General features: G+C 37.7%; 1 protein-coding gene across 1 annotated transcript in view; it reads left to right on the top strand.

Annotated features, from left to right (window-relative positions):
* The window catches only part of LOC150097074 (uncharacterized), a 376,162-nt gene that overhangs the window by 118,918 nt on the left and 231,578 nt on the right, over positions 1-25,666 (top strand). Inside the window, exon 6 of the mRNA XM_090408120.1 lies at positions 17,504-17,602. Coding sequence (XP_090264246.1) covers positions 17,504-17,602 — 99 coding nt within the window. The remainder of the gene's footprint in view (positions 1-17,503; positions 17,603-25,666) is intronic.

Genomic DNA, 25,666 nt, shown 5'->3' with positions numbered 1-25,666 from the left:
ATGCCAGGAGTATCCGGAATAAGGGAGAGGAATTGGTGGTGCAGATAGCATCAGCCTGGCCAAAAATTATTGGGATCACTGAAACGTGGTTGACAGAAGAGGATATAATAATAGGAATAGAAGTCGCTGAGTACAGCATTTTTCGGCAGGATAGGAGGGGAAAGCACGGTGGTGGGGTACTGCTTATGATAAGTGATGACCTATGTCCTCTAAGAGTGGAGGCTTTGTAAGGCAGTGAGACAAATGATTTTGAGAGCATATGGTGTGAGGTAGAGGTGGGCAAGACAGGATATTTAGTGGGGTGTTGCTACAGACCCAGGAGCACAGAGGATGGGGACCAGGAGATGTTTAGACAGTTAAGTTTGGCAAGTGCTAGAAGAATGATTGTTATGGGAGATTTTAACTATAGTAATATAAATTGGAGAGAGGAAGATGCATGTAGCAATAGGGGAAGAGAATTTCTAGAATTCTTGTGGGACAAATGTCTTAGGCAACATGTAACAGAGGGAACAAGAGGTTCAAGGGTTTTGGATTTTGTTATAGCATCAGAAGAGTTGATAATAACTGAGATAACATCTCTCCCATCGGTTGGAGAGAGTGACCATATGGTTTTGACTTGGAAAATGAATAGACATGCAGGAGTATCAAAGAGATGGGAAATTATGTGGAATTATAAAGCAGGTGATTATAATAGTCTTAGACGTCAACTTCGGGAAGTTTCATGGAGGGAGGAATTGGAATGCCGGAATATCATTAGTGCATGGAAATTGTGATAGAATATTTGTTAGCAGTAATGGTAAGTTGTATACCATGAGTGAGGAAGAGGACACAATTTGGAGTAAAGTAGATGATAAACAATATTAAACAGGAATTGCATCTGAAAAGAGGCTATTGAAGAGATATAAGGAGACAGGTGAAGATTGGCCATAAGATTCAAAGAAAATCCTAGGGAATTTTTTAGCTATTTGGCGAGTAAGAGGAGAAATGACTGTGGAAGAATGATATTATGAGATAAAAATGGGAATAGAGTGACTAATGCAGAGGGCATAGTGGAATTGTTCAATGAACACTTTATTGGAGTATTTCATCCTAGAGGAGTCAGTTTTAATGCTAGAGGGATTGGGTAGGTTTGAGGTTTAGAGATACAGGAAGAGAGTGTGCTTCAGATACTGAGTACTCTGGATGTCAGTAAAGCTTTGGGACTGGATGGTATTTCACCACAAGTTTTGAGAGAATGTGCTAGGGAACTGACAGTGCCTTTAACCTGGCTTTTCAATGAAAGTCTGGCTGTGGGAAAGGTGCCCAGGGAATGGAAGGAAGATGAGATAGCGCCATTGCATAAGGGTGTAACAGGCTGGAAGTGTCTAATTATAGGCCAGCCTATGTGTCATCAGTAGTTGTTAAGATCTTGGAGAAAGTAGTGAGGGACCGTATACAGCATTGGGCTGATGAGGGTAATGTTATCTGTGAGAGTCAACATGGATTTGTGAAGGGGCGCTCTTGTTTTAGCAATATGCTAGCCTTTTATAATAAAGTTACAAGAACATTACATGCAATTTTCTTAGACTCAGCAAAGGCATTTGACAGGGTGCCACATGATAAGCTGATATTTCAGTTGCAGCACATGGGGCTGAATGTCAGATTGGTCAACTGGATTCAGGATTGGCTGTCTGATAGGTATCAGAGAGTTGTGTATGGTGGTGCAGTTTCAAGGAGGCAGAGGGTTACAAGTGGGGTTCCACAGGGCTCAGTACTAGGACCTATATTGTTTAACCTTTATATCAATGACATTGCCAGTGGGTTGCAAGGGGATATTCATTGTTTGCAGATGATGCAAAGCTGGGAAGGATTACTAGTAATAGTGCAGATGTGGTAGCTCTGCAAGAGGATTTGAATAAGCTAGATAGATGGGCAAATGAATGATATGTCAGTTTAATGCAGCAAAATGTAAGGTCTTGAGTTTCGGAAAACATCGATGGGATGCTGCATACTCTATGGGAGGAGTTATACTGGAGGATGTAGGGGAGACAAGAGATCTGGGGTTGATGATTGATAGAAACCTGAAATTTAGGGGACATATTGCAAAGGTGGTGAAGGTAACACAGAGGATTGCTGCAAAATTATGAGAAGGACACTGACCTGCAGAGATAAAAGGGTTATCATTCCATTGTATAAGTCTCTGATCAGACCACACTTAGATTATTGTTCTCAGATTTGGTCCCCAGGATTTGAAGGGGATAAATTAACTGTGGTAAGGGTACAAAGATGGATGACAAAGATAGTTTTCAGGACTGTACAATTTTGGTTATGAGGATCAGCTGAGGGAATGTGGACTGCAGAGTTTGGTGGATAGAAGAAGGAGAGGTGATATGATTGAGACTTTTAAACTGTTGAGAGGTGGTTACATGGTTGACACTGGGGCGTTCTTTCGCTTAGTTGAACAGCAGGAAGGAGTGATGACAAGAGGCCATCCCTGGAAGTTATGAAAGGAAATGTGAGCAAGAAGGCGAGGAGTGGTTTCTTTGCTGGAGGGTGGTTGAACCGTGGAATGCATTGCCTGATTCAGTAGTGAGAGCGAGAACGGTTAATGAGTTTAAGGAATGGTATGATAGACTTTGTGTTTCTTAGGGGTGGGACCTCCCCCTTGATGAGTCTTGACAGACTTTATGTTCTTGGGAAGGACCTCCCACGATGAGTCTTTTGACTCCATGGAGGCCTGAATAATAATAATAATATTAATCTTGTAATTAGAGAGATGTAGATCTTTTATTTGACAAATTTCATCCAAACTTGACCTAAGAACACTCTGGAACATGGGGTTTTTATTTACAGAAAAGAAAAAATAGTACAAAATTCTGCCAATGGACATTTGGTGCTGTAAGCATGCATCATTTATTATCGGTATTTACTTTTTCTAAGAACTGAATTCTGTGAATGAAATTTTCTACTGCAGAATGCAACAGATCTGCATTGATTTGCCTCACATGTTGCATTATTTTGTCTTTCAAGGTTGCTAAATCAGGAACATGTCCTTCATACACCATGTGTTTCAGAAGGCCTCCACAACTAAAAGTCGCAGAGATTGAAATCAGGTAAACAAAGTGACAATGCTGTAGCAAATTCATGACTAATCATTCTCTGTTATGTGAAGTGTTTTTGTAACATTTGCTGTCCAATGTGAAGTAGTGTTCCATCCTGCATGAATATGGTGGAGTCAAGGCATCTTCACTGCTGCAGTTGCAGAACAATAAAGTTATGCACATCTCTCAATACCTAACAGCAGAGACAGTACAAGTCACTGGTCCTGTTAGGTGAAGTTCTTAGAAAAAGTAAATACCGATAATAAATGATGCAGTGAAAGCACACCACACTGTGACTTTTGGTGAGTGTAAGTCTGATGAAACACATGAGAGTTATTTGTAGCCCCAAATGTGGCAACTGTGTGAATTAACACTATCATTCAGATAGAAATGTGCCTTGTCACTTTACAAGATCTTCCATGGCCTTGTATCATCCACTTCCATTCGAGCTAAGAACATGAGGGCAAACTGCAGTTTAGTTTCTGCATCACCATGGAGCAAAGCTTGAGTATGGGAGATCTTGTGTGGGAAAAACCTCAGCATTTGATGTAGGATTTTCCACAATTCTAAGTATAGCATGTCCAGTTGCCTTGATATTGCCCAAGCATATGCTGAACCCTTGTGCATTCTTCATTCCATGTTCTATGACAGCAGTTGCAACACCATCAACATGTTGAAAAATCAGTTTGCACCCTTGTCCTGGCCTCACTTCTCAAGATCCACTATTTTCAAATTGTAAAATCATTTTTATAAGATTTGTTATTGTCACCTGGATCTTTTCCTTACTATCACCAACTCATCAGTAAAAACAGTGAGATTATGCAAATATCACCTAGCACCAATTTTGTACTTTTTGTTTATTTTTTCTGTAAATCAAAACCACATCTGGAAGATGTGGTTTTGATTTAAGGTGTAAGGTGTACTTACACCAAGTTTGGTTGAATTTTGTGAGATTATGCAAATTATGCAAAAATAAATCCAATATATTTTTCATTACAGGGCTCTGAACACCTCTTAAATTATGGCCTCCCTGTATATTGGAGTTTTTGACTGAATTCTATACAATTTTAGTTGCATTATGTAAGCCATAAAAGCTATTTAAATATGTATGGTCTACATTCCATTAAAGCTGTTAATTAGTTAGTTATTCACATATGACGTCAAAGGACACCATATGGTCATTTTTGTTCCTCATAGGATTTTAGGAGGAAGCCTTCTACTAAAAGAAGTGGTAGGGTCGCAGATGCTCTTTCCACAAAGAGTTAGGATAGTCATAAACATCTGTGTCCATGGCAGGATTTGAACCCACAGCCTATTGGCTAGAGAGTGGAGATGCTAACCATTCGGCCAACCAGGCCAGCAGCTATTCATTAACCAGATGAAATATATGGTGGGTATTCCTATGCACATAGCAGTTCAGTTGCATGGGAACAATGAAATGTATCACTAAATTATCCTGATGTTGGATAGTGTAATCATTGATAATGATTACATTATCTATGATTGTTTTTTCTAGATTACAATGGGAAAAACAAAGGATTTTTTTGGAGTTCAGTGAAGGACTTATTGTAGATGCCCGTCTGGCTGGAACCATGATTTTGAAAACAGCAGAGCTGACTGGTTTCTCAAAAGGTGAGTTATCCTAGGTGTTTAGCCAGGGGAAAAACAACCTGCATTGTTTTTCTAAGAGTTGTAAGGCTGTTCCTGACCCATATCTCACTGAACTATGTGAAGGGGATTGAAGAGAATCAGTATTGGCAGTCTCTTGCCTATACAGAAACCACCAATTTCTGTGAAGAACTAAAAAGTCCATCTACAGTCATGTCAGGAACCGTGACTGGACACTGGAAGACTACAAAAGTGATGTGGTCTGGTGAGTCATAGTACACCTTGTTCTGTACCGATGGTAGGCAGAGAGTTTGGTGGGAGTTCCATGAAGCAATGAAAGCAGCTTGCCTTGTAAATATTGAATGTTGATCATAATTTTATAACAAGCCCAACTTGGATAAAGGTAATCGATACACTGATACCATTGGATTTTGCTAAGGCATTTGATACAATAACACATGAAAGACCACTGCATAAACTGGGGAATAATGATTTATAATATAAACTCTTGACTTAGATAAGTGGATGATTGATAGACTCTATCAAAAAGTAGTATATGATGAGCATGAATCTTCCAGATTAATGGTGGTCAGTGGTATATCCCAAGGTTTAGCCAGGGGAAAAACAACCTACATTGTTTTTCTAAGAGTTGTAAGGCTGTTCCTGACCCATATCTCACTGAACTATGTGTAGGGGATTGAAGAGAATCAGTATTGGCAGTCTCTTGCCTATACAGAAACCACCATATAACAAGTCCGACACACATTTATAACAAGCCCGACTTGGATAAAGGTAATCGATACACTGATACCATTGGATTTTGCTAAGGCATTTGATACGATAACACATGAAAGACCACTGCATAAACTGGGGAGTAATGATTTATAATATAAACTCTTGACTTAGATAAGTGGATGATTGATAGACCCCTATCAAAAAGTAGTATATGATGAGCATGAATCTTCCAGATTAATGGTGGTCAGTGGTATACCCCAAGGTTCAGTTCTTGGACCACTATTGTTCCATCTATACATTAATGACATTAGGAAGGATCTAACAGGTGATATTCAATTGTTTGCTAATGATGCAAACATCAGTAAACAATTGAACATTTCTTGATTGCCCTGCCTATCTTTGCTGATGATGCAAAGATAGGCAGGGCGATCAGGGATGCTACTGATATCCAACACTTAAAGAATAATTTGAGTAAGCCGGAAATTGGGCAAAAGAAAATAGCTATCAGTCCAATGTTAGTGTAAATTATGCACTTTGGCATGAGATTTTCAACAGCATATTATATTAGTGTTGTTATGCTACAATAAACTGATAAGATTAGGAATCTTGGCATATTGATGGATAGGAATTTAAAATTAAAAGGTCACATAGCAAAAATTTGCAAATAAACTCAGAGGATAATTGCGATGTTGAAGCAAACCTTGACATATAAGGATAAGGAAGATATTTTGCTCTTTATAAGGCCTTGAAATGGTCATGCCAGGATTACTGTGTACAAATTTGGTCTGCTGTGTTCCATGGTGATAAAGAAGTTTTGGAAAAAGTGTAAAAGAAGAATTATAAAGATTATATTGATTGAGGACAGATTTCGAGTATGTGGACTACAGACTCTGGTAGCAAGAAGAAAGAAAGAAGGGTAATACAATTGAGGTGGATAAACTTCTGAATGGGTGTTATAGGATATGGTGTTGAGGAAATACAGGGTGTTTCAAAAAGAATGACCCAATTTCAAATAATTATATTTAATAATGAAAATGTGGTACAGTTACAAAATAAATTACCAAGTATGAAGTAAAATACACAATTAACTAAGCATAGCGGCTATTTGGGTGCTAGTAGTGGCATCTAGGGGTCGTCACGTCAAACTCTGGCCCAAGGCCGTTCACATGGTACAAGTTGCATTCATTTGTGGTTCATGGTTGCAGATATATACAATTTTCAAATTGGGACATTCTCTTTGAAACACCCTGTATTTTGTTATATAGAAAGTAGAGAGGGAGAACAGGAGGCAGGGCATCCATGGAAGTTAAGTTTGTTTGCAGTTAAGAAAAGGATTAGAACTAAATTTTTTTCTCACAAAGCAATGAGTGAGTAGAATAGGTCGCTTGACATAGTAATTGCATCTGGTGTGAATGAGTTTAAGGGGAGGTATGACAGCTGTTTTGGGTGATGTATAACCTCCCTCAATGAGACCTTGACTCCCTGCAGGTCTCAGATAACATTAATAATAATGATAGTTTTTCTTCTTCCTTTCTTCTCCAGAAAGATAACTAGAATTATAAATACTTCATTATTGATATGAAATGGGTTTTTTTCTTAGTACTACATTTTTTTTTTTTTTTGCAATTTCAGTATTGTGTATTCCATTTTCTTCAGTTGATTAAATCATTGTCATATTCAATGACTAAATTTAACATACTTGAACCACAGTAGTAGGTTTTTTATTACGTAAATATTTCATCCTAGGTATCTTAGGACATCATCAGTACAGGACAGAATATTTACGTAATTAAAAACCTACTACTGTGGTTCACGTGTGTTAAATTTAGTCATGAATTCTCCACAGGTTTCTCTATATAATCAAATTATTGTATTCAATGTCTCTAAATTTCTGTTAGTCTTCCATAACATAACATAAAATGACTGAAAGTATTTAGCTTATTGCTTAATGTGTTTTAAAGCATAGGTGCTGGTTTAAACTCATAATTAGGTTTATGGAAGAAAATTGCACAAATGAACAAACTAATAGTTCCAATATTTTGCCAGCCACAGAGTACATAACTGTATTTATTTAGATTGGATTATTATTTAAATCTGCTGCTGATTCAAAAAAAAAAAAAAAAGGTAAGTTTATATGTTCTGCAGTTAAGCATAAACAGTTTGGTTCTGTGCATGTATTATATCCAAAGTATGATTTAAGTAAGATTTAAGAACATTGTTAGATATTGTGAAGAGGAAAAGTGTCAATGGGAGGGATAGTGTGTGTGTGTGTGCTGCCTCGTTTTGATAATTACAAGTTAAGTAGACGAGCAGTGATAATGAATGATATGATTGCAAGAATGTGCAAAAAAAGAGGTCTGGAGTGTGTTTGAAGGAAAAAGACAGTTGTATGCTAGATATGAGCTGCATTTGAACATGGAAGGACATAAGCGAGAAGTTACTGTTTTCTGAACAAATTGAAGTAATTGGGCAGGGAAACTAATATTGAAAAGGTTGAGTGTAAGAGAGAGAAACTTTAGCAGTGATAGTATATTTATTGATCCTTATTCGCAGAATAAATTGCAGAAGAGAGGGGATAAAAATCGGCATGGGACTACTGAAATTAGTGACTTGTATGTCAGTTCTAAAGCTGGTACTAGAACTAGAGGGAATCTGCAATTTTTTGTATACCAATGCAAGGAGCATTCGAAATAAGAGAAAAGAATTTTTGACATTAGTCAGTGCAATCTCACCAAAAGTTGTAGGCATTAGTGAAACTTGGCTGTCAGCAGAAGATGTGGTCACTGGAATTGAATGTGATGGGTACAGTATTTTCAGGGAGGATATTCAGGGAGGATAGAGAAGATAGAACAGGGGGAGGAGTACTGTTGATGATAGCTGATGTGTTGCAGCCAAAGAAAGTAGTATATCAAGATGATAGACATGTGAATGAGAGTTCATTTGAGGCGGTCTGGTGTGAAATAGTGACCAATGCAACCAAATATACATTTGGATGCTGCTGTTGGTCAGGGGGTACAAGGGGAGATATTGAATTCATACATCATCAAATTAGTGCAATGAGTGCAGGTTTAGTGATTATTATGGGGGATTTTAATTACGGTGATATAAACTGGGAGGAGGAAATATCTCTTAACAAAAAGGAAATGGAGTTCATACATCTTCTATGAGATAATTACTTGAAACAGCACATAACTGAAGGGACATGTGGTGTGATAGTGTTGGACCTGGTTATTGGTTCAGAGGATATATGTATAAGTGAGGTGTCCTCGTTACCTCCAATTGGTGAAAGTGATCATGTGGTATTGCCTTCGGAGGTTGCAAAATCTGTGGATTTTTATGTTAAGAAGGGGTATGTACGGAACTACAGATTAGGCAATTATAACAAGCTTCGGAGCGAGCTTGCAGCCATCCCATGGCAAAACATATTGCAGGGGAAAGATGTTAGCAGTGCATGGGATAAAATCAGCGGGTATCTGAGGAAAGCAATATCAGATTGTGTCCCCATGGTCAGGAAGACAAACAAAGCAGGCGTTACATGGATGAGCAGTAGTATCAAGCTTGATCTGCAGAAAAAGAAAATGATATGTTGAATGTACAAGGAGAAATGCGATCAGTACACCCATGAGCAGTACTACACTCAAGCTAGAAAGGTTACCAGCATAGTAAAAAAAGCTAAATCTGAGTATGAGAAGACCTTAGCCAATGAGATCAAGGGTAATCAAAGAGTTCTTCCGCTATGTGGCAAGTAAAAGGAAGAATGACTTTTTATTATTATTATTATTATTATTATTATTATTACCACGGGCTACTCCAGGAGTCCTTAGACTCATCGCAGGAGGCCCTAAACATCATGTTCACACAGCTGTTCAACATTCTCACAGTATTTATCATACCTTGCCTTGAACTCGCTCACTGTCATAGCACCCACAACAGACTCTGGCAGCTTAATCCACTCATTTACCACTCTAAAAGTAAAGAACCCAGCTCTAACACCCCTGCTAACCACGCTTTTGCCCAGCTTCCATGGGTGTCCCCTAGTTCTCCCACCACCAGTCCTGATCTCAAAAATATCATCTGAATTAATCCTATAGAATCCTTTTAGCAATTTGAATGTCTCAATCATGTCTCCCCTTTTCCGCCTATCAACTAGTTTCTGCAACCCACAAATCTTCAACCTGTTCTCATATGGTTCATTCCATAGACCTGCTATCATCTTAGTCACTCGCCTCTGGATCCTCTCAACCTCCTCCCCATCGAGAAGGAACCGAGGTGACCAAATCTGGGCACAGTAGTCGAGATGAGGTCTTATCAATGCTCGGTACAGAGGTACAATAACTTGTTTTTCTCTGCTCGTCAAGGTATTTTTCAATAACCAAGTGAGTTGATGAGCTGATTTAGCTACTTTCGCAATGTGCCCCCTAAACTTCATCTCCCTATCCACCAACACTCCCAAGTCCCTGGCCTCATCAATCTCCTGGAGTACAGTTCCACCAATGTGGTATACTGCTGCTAATCTTTTCACTCCGAAATGCATAACCTTACGTTTTGTCACATTAAATTGACATCCATTCTCCTTAGTCCAGAACTCCAATCTATCTAAGTCATCTTGCAAGACTTTGACATCTTCTGCATTCACTATCGCCCTACCCAACTTTGCATCATCAGCGAACAAATGAACTGTCCCACTTAGACCCTTCCCTATATCGTTAATGAACAGATTAAACAGCAGTGGTCCAAGAACAGAACCCTGTGGCACACCACTAGTCACAGGCCGTTTTTTGGACTCTACTCCTGAATAAACTACTCTTTGATATCTCTCTCTCCATCAACCACCCAGCTATCCATCTCACCAACCCTATATCCATTCCCATATGTTGTAGTTTACGGATTAGAATTCCATGTGGTATCCTGTCAAACGCCTTTGCCAGGTCCAGCAGTATCACTGTAAACCCATTTCCCTTATCCAGTTCAGCCGTCACCTTGTTATAAAACTTGAGCAAGTTACTGAGGCATGATCTACCCTTCACAAAGCCATGCTGTCCTCTGTACAGTATCTCATTTTCATCAATCCATTCCTGTATTTTTCCCTTGACTACTTTCTCCAAGACCTTGACAACGACTCCTGATATGCTGATCGGTCGGTAATTTGCAACCATAGTCTTGGATCCTCCTTTATGCAGTGAAACTATTTTCCCCTCTTTCCACGCCTTCGGGACTAAGCCAGACCTGAGACTCAGATTAAACAACATGGTCAAGGGCACTGATTATTCATTAACCGCTTCATGCAAGACCCGTGCCGGTATACCATCCAATCCCACAGATGTATTCACATTAAGGTTCTGTAATAGACTATTCACCTCCACTTCATTCATCACAATTCCCATATAAACTAATGGTTCCTTCATTTTTTCAACGTCACCACCTGGATGATATACTTTTGCAAAGTGCGCGCTCAGTAACTCCACTATATCGACTGGTTCAGTGAACTCTTTACCATCGTCATTCCTTAAAATCATTTTGCCATGTACAGTTTTTTTCTTGCTTGCAGCATATTGAAAGAACTGTTTGGGATTCTCTTTTGCTTGCATAGCTAGTTTCCTTTTATAATCGGCTTTTGCTGTTTTTACCACACTCGTTACCCTTCTGGCCTGTACTTTATACCGTTCGTGTGCCTGCAGGTCACCCCTTTCTTTAAATTCCCTCCATAGTTGTTTCTTTTTTTGCAGCTCAAGCTTAATGGTGTTATTCATCCATTTAACCCCTCCTTGTTTCACTATTCGGACCTTAGGTATACAATCAGCCATAACCTCCTGTAAATGCTCTTTGATCACTTCCCATGCTCTATCGACGTCCAGCCCTTGCAGTTGTACATGCCATGGCACTGATCCAAGCAATCCCCTAAGCTTGTCATACTTGCCAGCACGGTAATTCCACATATACCCTGTCTTAATCACAAATTCCACACCTTTAGCCACCTCCCAGGTCAAGACCTTATGATCACTCTCACCAATAGGTGGCAACATGGTCATATTCATTACAGTCAAATTCTCAGATACTATTACCAGGTCAAGCACTCTCACACCCCTAGTATTTTCAATTACATGCTGTTTCAGATAGTTATCCCTTAATAATTGAATAAAATCCATTTCCTTCCTCACATGTGTCCTCTCCTCCTTCCAATCAATGTTACCATAGTTGAAATCCCCCATAATAATTACCCTCCTTCCACTCATTTCATCAATTTGTTTATGCATACCATCTCCACCATCTATTCCATCACCTGGTCTATAGCAGCACCCAACTGTATATTTTATTCTGCCAGTATCAATCTCACACCAAATAGCCTCAAATGAGCTCCTTTCACTATCCTGCAATACTTCAATTCTCCTTGGCTGCAGTTCATCAGCTATCATCAATAACACCCCTCCCCCAATTTTATTCTCTCTGTCCCTCCTAAACATACTATAACCTACACATTCTATCCCACTAACTATATCATCTTCCGTCAGCCATGTTTCACTAATGCCAATAACCTGTGGCCAGGAAGAGCCAATCAAGGCCAAAAATTCTTCCTTCTTGTTCCTAATACTCCTGGCATTAGTATACATGAATTGCAGTGTTCCCTTTGTCCCACCCCTATCTTGATGCGTTATTCTAAATATCCCATTCCCATTTTTTGTCCTTATTGCTGGCTCAGGTACATTATATACATTTTTACACTCAACTGTCTCACTGATGCCTGGATATCCACTCCCCCCCCCTCCTTGGTAGTTCTAGTTTCCCTGGTTCTGCACATCCATTTCACTTCATTCAGCAACACTTTTTCCAGTCTCTGCACACCAAGTCCATTCAAATGCAGGCCATCCATCTTGTATAAGTCCTTTCGCCCATCAAACTCACTCCACACGTCCACAAATTCCACACCACACTGTCCGCATAACCTGCGCATAATATCATTTTGCGATTATGGCCCTCCTTCTAAACTCCTCTCTGTCATACCGCGGTAACAGACTCACCATTCTAACTCTGTCACTCTTTTCTTTCGCTACCTTTAACAATACTTTCAAGTCCTCTCTCATAAAAAATTTAATTCTTCGGATGGATAACTTTAGTGTGTGCTGATGGTATTGAGGTGACAAAATCAGATATAATAGTCGAGTTACTGAGTGATCACTTTTCAAAATATCCTCACTTGGGTATCACCCAAGTGAGGATATCTCTGTACCTACAGCAATAACTAATGTGAGAATTGAAGCTAAGAAATCAGAGGTATTTAATATATTGCAAAATTTAAATGCAAACACTGTTGTAGGTTTAGATGGAATATCAGCTCGGGTGTTGCGTGAATGTGCAAAGGAATTGTCAACCCTTTTACTTGGATATTTAATTTAAGTTTGAACTTTGGTATGGTTCCTATGGAGTGGAAGTTAGGCAAAGTGGTTCCTTTGCATAAGGGTGGCTCTAAAACTGCGGTAGTTAATTACAGACCAATCACTATCTCAGGAGTAGTGGTAAAAGTATTGGAAAAGTTGGTTAAAGACAAAATTCAAGAATGGGTGAATCAGGATACGATACTCTATAGAGGCCAACATGGTTTTGTTAAAGGTAGATCCTACCTTAGCAATCTATTAACTTTTCATAATAGAATGACATCTGAGTTGGACAAAGGAACTGGCTACACAGTGGTACTTCTGGATTTTGCTAAGGCTTTTTATAGGATACCTCATGGAACACTGTTATGCAAATTGGAGCAGATGGGAATGGATACTAAATTGGTGATATGGATAGGAGAATGGTTCAGGGAGAGATACCAGGCGGTGTATGGAGGAGCCAATTCCAGGATGAGGCAGGTGACCAGTGGTGACCTGCCTCAGGGTTCTGTGCTTGGGCCATTGTTGTTTAATTTGTATATAAATGATATAGGAAATGGCTTAAAGGGAGATCTTCAGTTGTTTGCTCATGATGCAGAGTTGGGTAGTTCAATAAAAAATCAAGCTGATGTTGAAGGTTTGCAGGATGATTTAAATAAGCTGATAGAATGGGCAAAAGGTAATGGATGTCAATTCAATGTGGAAAAGTGGAAAGTCATGCATTTTGGGATTAAAAGATTACCAGCTGTTGATGGAACAGTGCTCCAAGAGATTGATGAGGCTAGGGACTTGGGGGGTGTTGGTAGATAGGGAGATGAAGTTCAGGGGACACATTGCTAAGGTGGCCAAGATTGCACATAGGATTACTTGGATGTTGAGGAACACACTGACATCCAGAGATAAAGAGGTTATTATTCTCCTTTATAAAGTGTTGATACTTCCACATTTGGATTACTGTGCTCAGGTCTGATCACCTGGATTCCTTGGAGATGAGGAGGCTGTGGAGAAGGTTCAGAAAAGAGTGACTAAGTTGGTGAGTGATGTAAAAAATGCTCCTTACATTCATAGATTGAGAGCTTGTGGATTGCAGAGGTTGGTTGATAGGCAGAGAAGAGGGGATATGATAGAAACATTTAAATTACTGAAGTGTTTTTATAGGATTGATGCAGGAGAAATGTTTCAGCTGTGTAATAGTGATGGAAGATCCAGAGGTCATCCCTGGAAATTAAAGAAGAGTGTGGTCAACAGGGGTGTGAGAACAAGGTTTTTTGCCTGGAGGGTGGTGAATGAGTGGAATTCATTGCCTGACTTAGTTGTGAGCTCTTCGTCTGTAAAGGAATTCAAGAAGAGATATGACAGATATTGTTTTGCTAGTTTGGGTCTCCCGCAATGAGTCTACTGATTCCATGGAGATACCCGTAATAATAATAATGATGATGATGATCAGCTAGATTCAAATGACCATAATTATAGCAGTGGATGCATGTCTTGTGTTCTTCAAGGTGGATGTTTGCAAATCTCTCAGTTTGTCCATAATATGATATGTTGCAAAATTCTTTGTTCTTGTAATGAGTTGTGAGACACATTAGGAGAGCAGATAAGGGCAGCCAATTTCATATGAAGCTTAAAAGTGATGCAGAGGCATTTTTTTAAAAGTTCTGGCTATTATTTTTTTTTTGGAGGAGCCCCGGATATAAGGTATTGTAATGACATTACTGTAATCTGTATATTGAGAGGGATGTGATTGACTCCTCTTATCAGCACCACAGAATCTAGTTCACTGTAGAAATAAACAATAGTCTGTCTTTTCTAGGCATTCAAATCATGTCCTCCAGAGGTACTCTTTCTTTCTCAGCTTATAGAAAACCTACCCACACAGGTAGATACATACACAAAAACTCCCCCCCCCCTCCCACTCCAATAGTGTAGTATCATTAAAGCTCTTCTTAACAGAGCCTCCAACCTTGGTTCCATCCAGACTTGCCTCGCATTCATACATTCAAAATTGATACTTTATAGGACAATGAAAAATATATAGTGCATTACAGAAATCTTAAATATTTTAGAACTAGAAATGAAACTTACTACAATATATAAACCAATTGAATTTTCATATCTGCTTGATTAAAATCTTATATTGACTTTCATACAGAAATAAAAAAAGACTCAATCAAAATTTGATCTTGAAAAAGATTTTCATAAACTGATGAATAATTCACTATTGGGAAAACAATGGAAAATATGAAAAAAGAGACAAGATATAAAATTATGTTGTGAAAAAATAACAAAATGAAAAATTGCTGCTCATAGTTAAACCATATTTTGAGAGAAGAACTATATTCAATGAAAATTTAAGGGCAATTCATTTTAAGAAAACAGTAGTATGTTTAAACAAACCTATCAATGCAGGAGGGTGAATTTTAGATTTATCAACTTTATTAATGTATAAATTTTATTGAGATTATGAAACCAAAATATGGAATTAATATTGAATATGTCATCAAATATATACTCATTTATTTTTGACATAATTATTGTTTAGTTATTATTATACAGGATTTCCACAGCCAGAGGCCCCATCATGGGAGACCTACACTAAACTTTATACACACAATACTTATCATACCTCTCCTTGAACTCATTCACTGTCAGGGCATTCACAACTAATTTTGGCAATTCATTCCACTCATTCACCACTCTCCAAGCAAAATATCTAGTCCACACATCCTTACTAAAAACAGGCTTACGTAACTTATGGTGGCGATCCCTTTTTTCTCTCTCCCTGTTTGTCACGTATCGAAAAGTTTTCTTCATGTCAATCTTATAGAACCCTTTTAATATCTTATAAGTTTCTATCATGTTCTATCTTTTCTGCCTATCAACTAAACTTTAAACCCACACACCTTCAACCTATCCTCATAGGGAACATTCCACAGACCTGTCACCAGCTTGGTCACTTGTGATCCCCTAAGAAACCAAGGTGATCAAATCTGTGCACAATAGTCAACATGCAGCCAAATTATAGCCTTATAATTTGGCTGCATGTTATTGAGATTTCAGTCCCTTTATTTGTTATTGTGCTTTTCAATGTCTAAGTAATCCTTTGAAGTATTTTACCAACTTTTTCACTGTATCTTCTGAACTTCGACTCTCTTTCGATCTACCCCCTCCCCCCCAGATTCATCAATTTACTGCAATTCAGTACCATCAATTTGATACTCAGTATATAATCTTTTTAACCCAAAGTGCATAACCTTACATTTTGCAACATTAAATTTATAAACATCATCTTTGGTTCACAATGTCAATTTATTTGAATCATCCTGCAGGATGTCTGTAAGACCTTTACCAATTTTGAACTAGAAATGAAACTTACTAAAATATATAGAGTAATTGAATTTCCACATCAGCTTGGTTAAAATCTTATATTGACTTTCATACAGAAATAAAAAAAGACTCAATCAAAAATTGATCTTAATCTTGAATCCCCAGCTTTGCATCATCAGCAAATAATTGAACTCCACCCCCTTAAATCTTTTCCTATATCATTAATAATTAGTATACAAATTAAAGTGCAGTCGCACTCTAGTACACAACCCTGAGGCACTCTACTAATTACCTTTATTCAAATTCCACTTCATCATATACTACTCTTTGGTGTCTGTCAGCTATCCCATCCATGCTGCCAGCTTCTTATCCATTCCCATTTGCTTCAACTTTTGTAATAGTTTTCCATGTGGTATTCTGTCAAAGCCTTTGCAAAATTTAGCTGTATCATGGTGTAGCCATTTCCTTTATCTAATATCCCCAACAAGAGATGGTTCATCTTAGGTTATCTGGTGTGAGATAGAGGTCAATAGATCAAAATATATTGTGGTTACTGCTATAGAGTAGGGAGGATGCATGGCATCTACAAGAAGACATGGATGCCATGCATCCTCAGATTACTACAATGAATGCAAGAAGAGCAATTATTATGTGGGAATTCAAAGATGAGGACATAGATTGGGAGGAAAAGGGCATGGAAAAATGGAAGTGGAATTTATACAGTTGCTAAGGAATAATTAATTGAATAAGAATGTAATGAAGGGCTTAAGGAACTTTACTTGCTTAGGCCATAATTCAAAAGTTCTTCCATTCATTATTCTTCTGCACTTTGAAATACTTTGAGACCTTGATGTTATGAAATAGTTTTTAACCAGTTCCATAACATATTGTGGCATACAATGTATTGTGACTTTGAACACATTTTGAGATCTTATGCAATCATTGCTATCCTAAATTGGCTAATAATCTGATATTATTATTATCAGCTTTATGTGAAAGGTTGATAATTTAATAAGAATTGAACAAATCAATCAAAACATGAAAAAAAAATGTATTTTAAGACTTTTTTACTTGCTATGAAAATTTTTAAATCAATAACAATTATTAACTTTTTCAAATCTTTCAGTTAACTATGAATTAAAATTAATTCATAGTTATTATAATTGAAAGATTCATATTTTACAAAACTCAAAACTTTGCAGAGTTTATCCAAAGTGATGAAATGATATTGGTAGGTGTCTGGTGACATATATTTCTATTGGTACTTTTATATGAAATAAAAATTCAGGAATAACTTATTAGAATTATACTGACAATATGAAATAATTTTATTATAAAACACTGATAACATTGGAATAATATTTTATTTTATTTTTTCCAAAGACAGGTAGAAGCATTCTTGAAAAATTATTTGATATAAAGCAGTCCTGTGGAAACAATGAACATGTTAATAACTTAGTTCATACATTTCATAAATACCAGGCAAGTTTTATTTTATTCATTAAATTTTCTCTGTTGCATGCTGTATGCATCACTTGCATACATTTAACCTTATTGGAGGGATAATAATAGATTTAGTTTAATCCTTTATCCCAGTGAGAGCAAACAAAGTTTGCGCCTGAAAATATCTTCAGGACTAAATATAGTGTTGTACTATCTTATCCAGTAAGTAGTGCAACACCAAGGCAACTCGTGGCAAAGGTGGAGCAAGCTACCAGGCACTTCTAACCCAGTATCTCCCATAATGCAAAACACATTTCCTATGTGGATATGTATACTGTTATGCATTAAAGGGATTGGCCATCTACCCAGACTAGTTTCGACCTTTATTGAGGTCTCTTCAGTGGGAGCCAGGCCCCCACAGACTAAATATAGTACAACACTATATTTAGTCCTGAAGATATTTTCAGGCGCAAACTTTGTTTGCTCTCACTGGGATAAAGGATTAAACTAAATCTATTATAGTCTAACCTAGTGATAAATAAATTTTCAACATCTTTCTCTAAATCCAGAGTAATTTTTAAAAAAGGTGATAAACCTTTTGGCAACTCCCATAGGCACAGATGACTTGCTACTGCTTCTGCCTGGTATCTCCAGCTGGGCCTGGCTCCCACTGAAGAGACCTCAATAAAGGTCGAAACTAGTCTGGGTAGATGGCCAATCCCTTTAATGCATAACAGTATACATATCCACATAGGAAATGTGTTTTGCATTATGGGAGATACTGGGTTAGAAGTGCCTGGTAGCTTGCTCCACCTTTGCCACGAGTTGCCTTGGTGTTGCACTACTTACTGGATAAGATAGTACAACACTATATTTAGTCCTGAAGATATTTTCAGGCGCAAACTTTGTTTGCTCTCACTGGGATAAAGGATTAAACTAAATCTATTATATTATAGTCTAACCTAGTGATAAATAAATTTTCAACATTATTGGAGGGATGTTTTTTTTGGTTTTGTTTACTTAAATTTTTCAGTATTTCATCAATAATGTAGCAGACATTTGTCCGTGCAGTTAGCCAAGCGGCTATGCGCTTCTATGCACCTGGGGAAGGAGTGTCCTAGGTTCAATTCCCGTCTACGACGTGAGGAGCTTAAGGATCTTTCTCAGCCATAGCCAAGTTAGCCGGTCTTGGGTGTGCACAGCAGGTTCCCCCCCTCCCCTCCCCCCAGCAGCAGGCCCGCCGACAAGGCGGTTGGGGGGTGTACTAACAAAAAGTCGCATTAAAATGTAATGCGTGGATGCAGGGTCTGCGCATTAAAATATAATGCGCGGACCCTGCATCAGAAGTGGGATAAACATGTAGAGGAAGAAGAATGTGTAGCAGACATTTGCAAAAAATTCAACATTATAAATATTCCATAATAATACCATATTATAAAAGTTTAGTAAAATTGCTTCACCTCAGCAAAACATAAAATTGAAGTTAAATGTGGATTGGTTAAAAATTATTGAATTCTGTGGACAGGAATTAACAAGAAGAAAAAGAAAAGGTAATATGATGGAAATATTTAAATTGGTGAGGGAGAATATATCACTTTACTGATATGAGAAAGTGGAATTTATCTAATTAATATAGAAGAGATAAGAGAAGTAGCTGGCTTACTTGCAAGTTATGGATGAGTGGTCTATATTACTAGAAAGTGGTTTGGTGGGGGAAAAAACATTCAGTACCAGGAAACACAGCCTAAAGTTGGGCTTAGATATGTCAATGATGTATTCACTGTTTAACCCAGCTCTGTTACTCAATTAGAAGAATTTCTGACCTACCTTAATAATATCCAACCTCGCATTAAACTTAGTGTTGAATTGGAGGTGAACAGGTGTTTACCATTTTCAGACACTTGTAGAAGTATCCCAGTAGAACATTTAGTATAGGAAGCCAGCAAACATGTGAAAATATTTGCACGTCATATCTCATTACCATCCAACATGAAAAAAAAAGTTATTATTTGCTTCCTACATGATAGAGCCTACAGAATCTTCATTAATATAGATAAAAAAACAAGAGGCTCAACTATCTAAGCACTATCCTACCCAAGAATGGCAATGGCACAATAGAACATTAGTAGACAAAATTCTACATCCTAGACAGTCAAATGAATAAGAAACACAAGATTTCAGAGGAACAGTGATTCTCACTTATATAGAGTCAGCCATAGACAAAATCTCAAAAATATAAAGATAATTTTCTATCCTCTCAGCAAGATCTCTAATCTCCTGAAATCTTCCCATCCACCTCTCAAGAAACCTGGTATCTACAAGATAAACTTACTTGTGGTTTGCACTAATAGAACAGACAGGCAGGTCTAGAAAAACACGCCGGTCCAAGCAGATCAAGGACACAAAGAACAAAAGAAGGAAACAAAAATCAGGACTGGCAGTGCATACAACTGAAACCAAACTTCAAGTATTCTAGAAGCAAGCCAAAATGCTCCACATAGATTACAATTCTTTCTCAAGGGCATTCAAGGAATCAGCTGAAATGATCAAACATCCTCAACAGTGCTACTTAAAACATGGGATGATTCAATATCAAGTCTGATCTTCTCTAATTCTAATTCAACACAGCATTTTGTTACCAGTAGTTCACAGCAAACAACTACATAGTAAATGCAAGCTTTCCATTATTATTCCTTTTTTTTTTTTTTTTTCATTATGGTTAAGCATATTATATATTCATTATGTGTTAAGCACAAGAATTTTCATGAAACAAGTAGAGTGATCAATAAAGATTATCCTATTTCTTCTGGTTTGCTCATGTGGAGTAATACTGGCATTTCTAATATGTGTCACTCCATAGAAGCCTACACAACATTAATACACTCGTGCTTTACAGCATGCCAGACTTGAATGGGATCGTTGACCTTGTTTCATGCATATAATTTTAATTTTCGCTACTTAAATATAATTTATTTTTCTTCTCACTTTTAATAGTAATTCTATAGGAAGTTTTAATTTTAATATTTACCATTGTAAACACAGCAGACATAATAATTCACTCATGGTAAAATAACCTTTGATGCTTGAGTGACTGCAACAGCTTCAAGCCCTCTTAAGCAGAATAGTGTGGACCTTTTTTTCATTGTCTGGGATATAGCTGTGATGCATTCTTGTGTTGTCATTTTTCTCTGTTTTTTCAGATCTTTCTTTAAGCAGTTTGCCTTTATGTTCAATGTCTTCACTGGATACAAAAAAAAAAAAAAGAAAGATTTTACGTCAGCAGTGTTGCTAGAAGTTGAACATGGTTTGCAGTGACAACATATGGTTTTGAGCAGTCCTTTTCAAGATTGCCTTTGTGACTCCAAATTTTGTAACCAACAAACTGTCACTCTATCTTCATAGGGAGCATGCTTCAGGAATGTTCAATATTTTGGTCACTCTCCTTTAGATACTTTAAACCACTTCCCATGAAACTCAGTTGGCCAAATCTTTCATATAATTAGCCTTATACAGAGGTATAATGACTTACATATTCCTACTCGTTAGTGTGTTTTTCAGCATCCACATGTTGAGTTATTTTTTTGCCTACCCTTGCTACATATTAAACTTCTTTTTATTCATCATTACTCCTAGAACACTAGCTTCACTTTTTTTTTTCTTGCAGTCTATTTTTTGTGTTTATAATGTAGACTTTTCATTCCAAGCTGCTAGTCTCTTTAAATCAGCTGACAGAATTTTTATACCACTTACATTAAATATTGTCTGTCCTCCTTAGTTTAGCATTACCAACAACAGCTGGATATTACTCTTCAGATCATTCACAGTATCATTATTATACAAATTAGACTAAACAGCAGTAACACTACAAAGCTCTGTGTGGCAGTGATACTGGTTTCTGCTCTACCATATATTCTTTGGTGTCTGTCTGTCTGTCATTTCCCATTCTTATTCATGTCACGAGCTTCATATTCATCACTTGCTTTAACTTTCTAATCTAACTTAATAATCTGCACAGTATTCTTTCACTTTGCATTATGTTGAAAATATCTTTCATAGGCAGATAAAAGATAGTAATACAAGAAATGTTATCTAGAGCTGTTGACCACAGTGAAATTTTCATTGTGGCTGACACTGCTGGAAGTTGTTAGATAATCCGAGACTAATAAAAGAAGTCTACTAGAAAGAAATAGATATGAAGCTACTGATTACATTATATTATGAAGGAGACTTGTGGCACACTGCAGGTCATCTGCTTTCTTTTGATTCAACTCCTTATTATACTGTTGACGGAGGAAATGATGGATTAACATCCTCTGATGTTAATCCATCATTTCCTTGTTACAAGCTTTGCAAATGGACTAAACTGCAGCAAATGGAAATAGATGCAGTTTACTTAATAGGGGTCCATGTGGTATCCTCTCAGATGTCTTTGCAAAAATTGAGTACTATCATGGTGTAACAATTTCATCACCTATCCAACTGAATTGTTGCTTTATTGTAGAAAGTGAGTAATTAATAAAGACAAGACCAGCACCTTAATAGCATGCGGGCAAAATAGTTTGCAATTCTTTTGTCCACTTTTCCACTCTGTTGGTAGGTTCCCTGCTTGTGCCACAACTTAAAAAACTCAGTTAGAGGCAATACAATTTCTCTTGTGCTTTCCTCATAACACGCAAGCTAATATCCAATGCAATCCCATGGTTGTATCCACACTGAGATTTTGTAACATCCTTACACCTTATGTTCATGACTTCTGTTCTCACATCAGTTTCTTTCACATTAATCACTGCATTATGTCTGTCTTGATGGTATGTCCTTGCAAAGAGATCACTTAGTAATTCATCTAGGTTGAATTGTTTGGTGATTTGAATTTCCATGATTTTGTACAGTGCGGTGCATGTAAGGTGATTCATTGCAAAAATTAAAGGCGAGTGAAACAGGTGAACAATGTGTATTAAGTGTTCAACAGTGAGTACCAGTTAGGTGGCAGGAGCAAAGCAAATGTTAATAGAGTAAATAGTATCAAGTAAAATAGTCAACATTAATGATGAAATTAACATTGAACTTGTGGTGGTGGAAATAAAAGAGAACAAAATAGACCTAAATAAAGAAATAGCATGCTTGCATGTTATCCTAATCAAAAAGTTACAGAAGCAGTAAGAGTTAGCAGGCTGAGAAGAAAATGAAGTAGGTGGTCCTGGGTAAAAATTGAGATCATGTCAACAAACAAGATAAAGAGAAAATTATGTACAGGGACTATATGATCATAGGAATACTAAACAAAAGTATAACAAAAACACATTTCCCTAGCACAAAAATTAATGATATTATCATGCCATCTGAATACAAAAAAGGTAAAATAAAAGAACTAATTGTGTTGGTTGGCACTAATGATCTGAGAGGTGAGAAGTATTCTCTGAGGAAGAATGTGGAGGAGGAGTTGTACGAAGCAAAAATGAAGAACGAGAAGGTGAAAATTGTAAGTTTCCTGTCACACTGATAGAGGTGAATTAAGCAGGAGGCATTGATAGCAAACAAATCATTACACTGGTTGTGCAGAATCTGTGGCATGTGTTGGATGGAAAGAAGAATTTGTATAAAGCTGAAGAACTGCATCTAAATGGTTTTAAGTTAGGTGTAAAGAGAGAGCTTTGTCCACTAAGCATGCTGAAGCAAAAATTCTGGAAACTTAAGCAATTAGGGTGGATGCAGGTGAATGTGTGTGAAGGCACCCATGAGGAGAGTGAGAATGACCAACAGGTGCAGAATCTAGTTTTTCAAGAAAAATATTGAATACAGTAGTCAACGCAGATAGTTTTGTGGGCCTAAAGGGATGCTGCAGTTTCTATATACTGATGCCAGAAGTATCAGGAACAAGAGAAGAGTTTGTTTATTCATTGGTTGTTGCAACCTCATCAAAAGTTATACACATTAGTGAAACTTGGCTAACAGCAGATGTTACAGGAAGAAATGTGAAGGATTTAGTATTTTCAGGGCTGATAGGATGGAGGAGTGTACTGCTGATGATAGCAAATGAATTGCATCCAAAAAGAATAGGAGATAGGTGGGAGGGTGGCTGCTCATTTGAAGCAGTCTGGTGTGAAATCAAGCTCATTAAAAAAATATACAGCTGATTGATGCTATAGCCCAGGGGTACCAGGGATGATCCAGAAGACATGAATCAGCAAATTAGTATGAGTGCAGGTTGAGTGATTGTTATAGGGGACTTCAATACTGCTCAGAAAGAAGTCAATGGACACCCCCATGGGCAAGGTGCATCATGCCATTTAATGAGACATGTTTGTAGCCAGTATGAATTTGAGGAATATGATGCTCCCAAGTCAGTGCAACTGTCTCATGGGCAAGGTGCATCATGCCATTTAATGAGACATGTTTGTAGCCAGTATAAATTTGAGGAATATGATGCTCCCAAGTCAGTGCAACTGTCTCTGGGTGAAATGGCTGCAAGAAGGAAACTGAAAGTTTGAGAGTGGCATTGTAATAGGATACTATGCAGGCCTATCTGTTCTGCAAATATTTGACAAATTCAGCTATCCCAGTTCAACAATCAGTGATACTATTCTGTACTGAGATGGAAGCGCAGGGAGTCAACTGCAAGTATTACCTGCAGCGAATGACCCATCACACTCACCAAATGTGGCTGTAGGATGCTACAAAGGATAATATGTAAAACTTTTCATTTGTTGGCTGATATGTTGAATATGAAATTCTGGGCATCAACTGGAACACAAACCTGCATAAAAACATTCAGAACTGAGGCTCACAATATGTTTCCATGGTAGGACTGTAATATGCAAACCCCACATTACCCGAACCAACATTCAACATTGTTTTCAGTAGTACAAAGAGCATGTACAGTGGTAGGTGGAAGCTTGGAAAGCTGTGTTATGGAGTGACAAATCACACAACACCCCTACTGAGCAGATGGATGGGTGCGGCAGATGCTCAGTGAATGTCTCTTACCAGTGTGCATAACTCCCAACTATGAAATTTGGGGGTAGCTGTGTGATGGTTTGGTTCTGTTTTTCCTGGTTTGGCCTCAGACCTCTGTTTGTGGTGCCATGAACATTGAATTCCAAGAGGTATGTGAACATTCTGGACAATACTCCAGAATGCTACAATACAATACTTTGTAGCATTCTACAGAATTGACCATTGTCTCTTTCAACAAAACAGTGCACCATAAATGTCACCACACTTGACTGGCCTCCATAGGGCCCTGATCTCAACTCCATTGAACATCTGCGGAATGAACTCGAGCATCAGGTGAGGTCAAGGAATATCCACCCCATAACAGTCCAGAACCTCATTGGAGGATTGCTGCAGTCACTACAGCTAAAGGAAGTTCTACATCTTATTAAGGTGGGTGCAATGGCTGTTCCTCACACTGTGGTATCTGTTGACTTCTTTTCAAGCATTGTAGATTAGAAGGAAGAAAGATCACTTGGCAGGAAGGAAATAGAATTTATACACTTCTTCTTTTAATCCTTTTTATAGCCTCTTCTGACTATAGGTGTCTCCCTGTTCTCTTCATCTGTTTCTATCCTGAGCTTGTTGGTACCAAAGCGTTCCATTGTTTTTCTTATATCATCTTTCAGGTCTTCCAACTGATCTTTCATATGGCTGCCACAGCCTTCATATGGCTGCCACACAATAAAACTTTTGTCCATCCATTGTCCTTGAGTCTTGCAATGTGTCCCACTCATTTCCATTTCTTTTACAGTATGTTTTCTCCAGTGGCGGCTGGTGACAATAGAAACAGGTGGGGCCAGGGGCCAAAAACAACTTAATTTTTTAATATTTATATAGTGGGTTCTATTATTGATTTATAGTTATTATTTCTATTACAACAATGTTTAGTCAGAATCCACTGATGCATTGAGCTATTAATTTTTTAAAATTGTTAGGACGTAACATATACGGGCTCAACGTATTAATAACACGAAAACTCGAAAGATTTGCAGTTGCGGGCATAGCTCAACGGACTAGAGCAATGAACTGGAAATCCAAAGATGCTAGTTCGACTCCAGCTGGCAGCCCTGCAAAATGTTTTAATTTTCCAAGTGTTAAAACAAAAAAAGT

Source organism: Typopeltis vanoorti, chromosome 18, assembly GCF_054136105.1.
Source record: "Typopeltis vanoorti isolate ZY-2024b chromosome 18, IOZ_Tvanoo_1.0, whole genome shotgun sequence".
In the NCBI taxonomy this organism is placed as follows: domain Eukaryota; kingdom Metazoa; phylum Arthropoda; class Arachnida; order Uropygi; family Thelyphonidae; genus Typopeltis; species Typopeltis vanoorti.
This window is presented reverse-complemented; position numbering and strand designations above follow the sequence as displayed.